General features: G+C 60.4%; 1 protein-coding gene across 3 annotated transcripts in view; it reads left to right on the top strand.

The window, feature by feature from the left end:
* The first annotated feature begins 207 nt into the window (after nt 1-207).
* The window catches only part of REEP4 (receptor accessory protein 4), a 4,188-nt gene continuing 3,538 nt past the window's right edge, over nt 208-857 (top strand). For all 3 annotated transcript variants that reach the window (XM_010845460.1, XM_010845459.1, XM_010845461.1), the window contains exon 1: nt 208-725. In XM_010845460.1, coding sequence (XP_010843762.1) covers nt 694-725 — 32 coding nt within the window. In that variant the 5' untranslated portion in view covers nt 208-693. The remainder of the gene's footprint in view (nt 726-857) is intronic.

Raw genomic sequence — 857 nt, 5'->3', positions numbered from 1 at the left:
GTTTCCCTTCCTCTGCAATTTCCTGGAAGAGTTTGAGTAGGATAGGTGTTAGCTCTTTAAATTTTTGGTAGAATTCACCTGTGAATCCATAAGGTCCTGGGCTTTTGTTTGTTGGAAGATTTTTGATTACAGTTCTGATTTTCATGTTTGTAATTGGTCTGTTAAGATTTTTCTGGACCTCGCCCCGCCCCCTCCGGAGCCTCTCTGCGCCTGCGCCCCGCGCCGGAGACCTGGGGTTGGGCAGCGCCCAGTTCCGTGCAACTTTCAAGTGAGTTGCAAACTCCGCCCCGAAGCCGGTGCCGGTGGCCCGGCGCACTGAGATCCCGGGGACCCGCACGAGCGCAGGTTGAGACCAGCCACCCCTGGCCCGGGACCTGCAGCGCCCCTGGCAAGGGCCGAACGCTTCGTTCTCCGGAGCAGGAAGTGCGGGTCAGAGCTGTAACTGTCAGAGCGGCTCCGCGGGGCGGAAGAGCGCGCTGGCGGGTACCGGCTCCCGAGTCGGTCCTGCCTGCCCCGGCCCGCTCATCTCCCCTTTCCTCAGGCTTTCCGCACCGCGGAGTTAGTGAGCGGCGGGCTTCGCCTCCACAAAGGGGCAAGCCTAGCGCCCCTGCGGTTCCTACACCTCCACCGTGGCGTGAGCGTCCCTCTGGGCGTCTTCCTGGAGGGGTCTCCCTTCCTTCCCAAGGCTGCAGAATGGTGTCGTGGATGATCTGTCGCCTGGTGGTGTGAGTATGGGCGTTCTAATACTCCCTCTGTCCCTGGGTTTCAACCTGCCCCTGGGGCGGAAACTGGGAATGTCAGGTGGAAAGGGGGCTTTCTGAGCTCCCTTACGCCTTTCCCCTCCTTCCAACATTCAC

The sequence above is a fragment of the Bison bison genome, unplaced genomic scaffold, assembly GCF_000754665.1.
Source record: "Bison bison bison isolate TAMUID 2011002044 unplaced genomic scaffold, Bison_UMD1.0 scf7180017864217, whole genome shotgun sequence".
Taxonomy (NCBI): Eukaryota; Metazoa; Chordata; class Mammalia; order Artiodactyla; family Bovidae; genus Bison; species Bison bison.
Note: the sequence above shows the minus strand (reverse complement) of the source record. Positions and strands in the feature narration are given on the sequence as shown.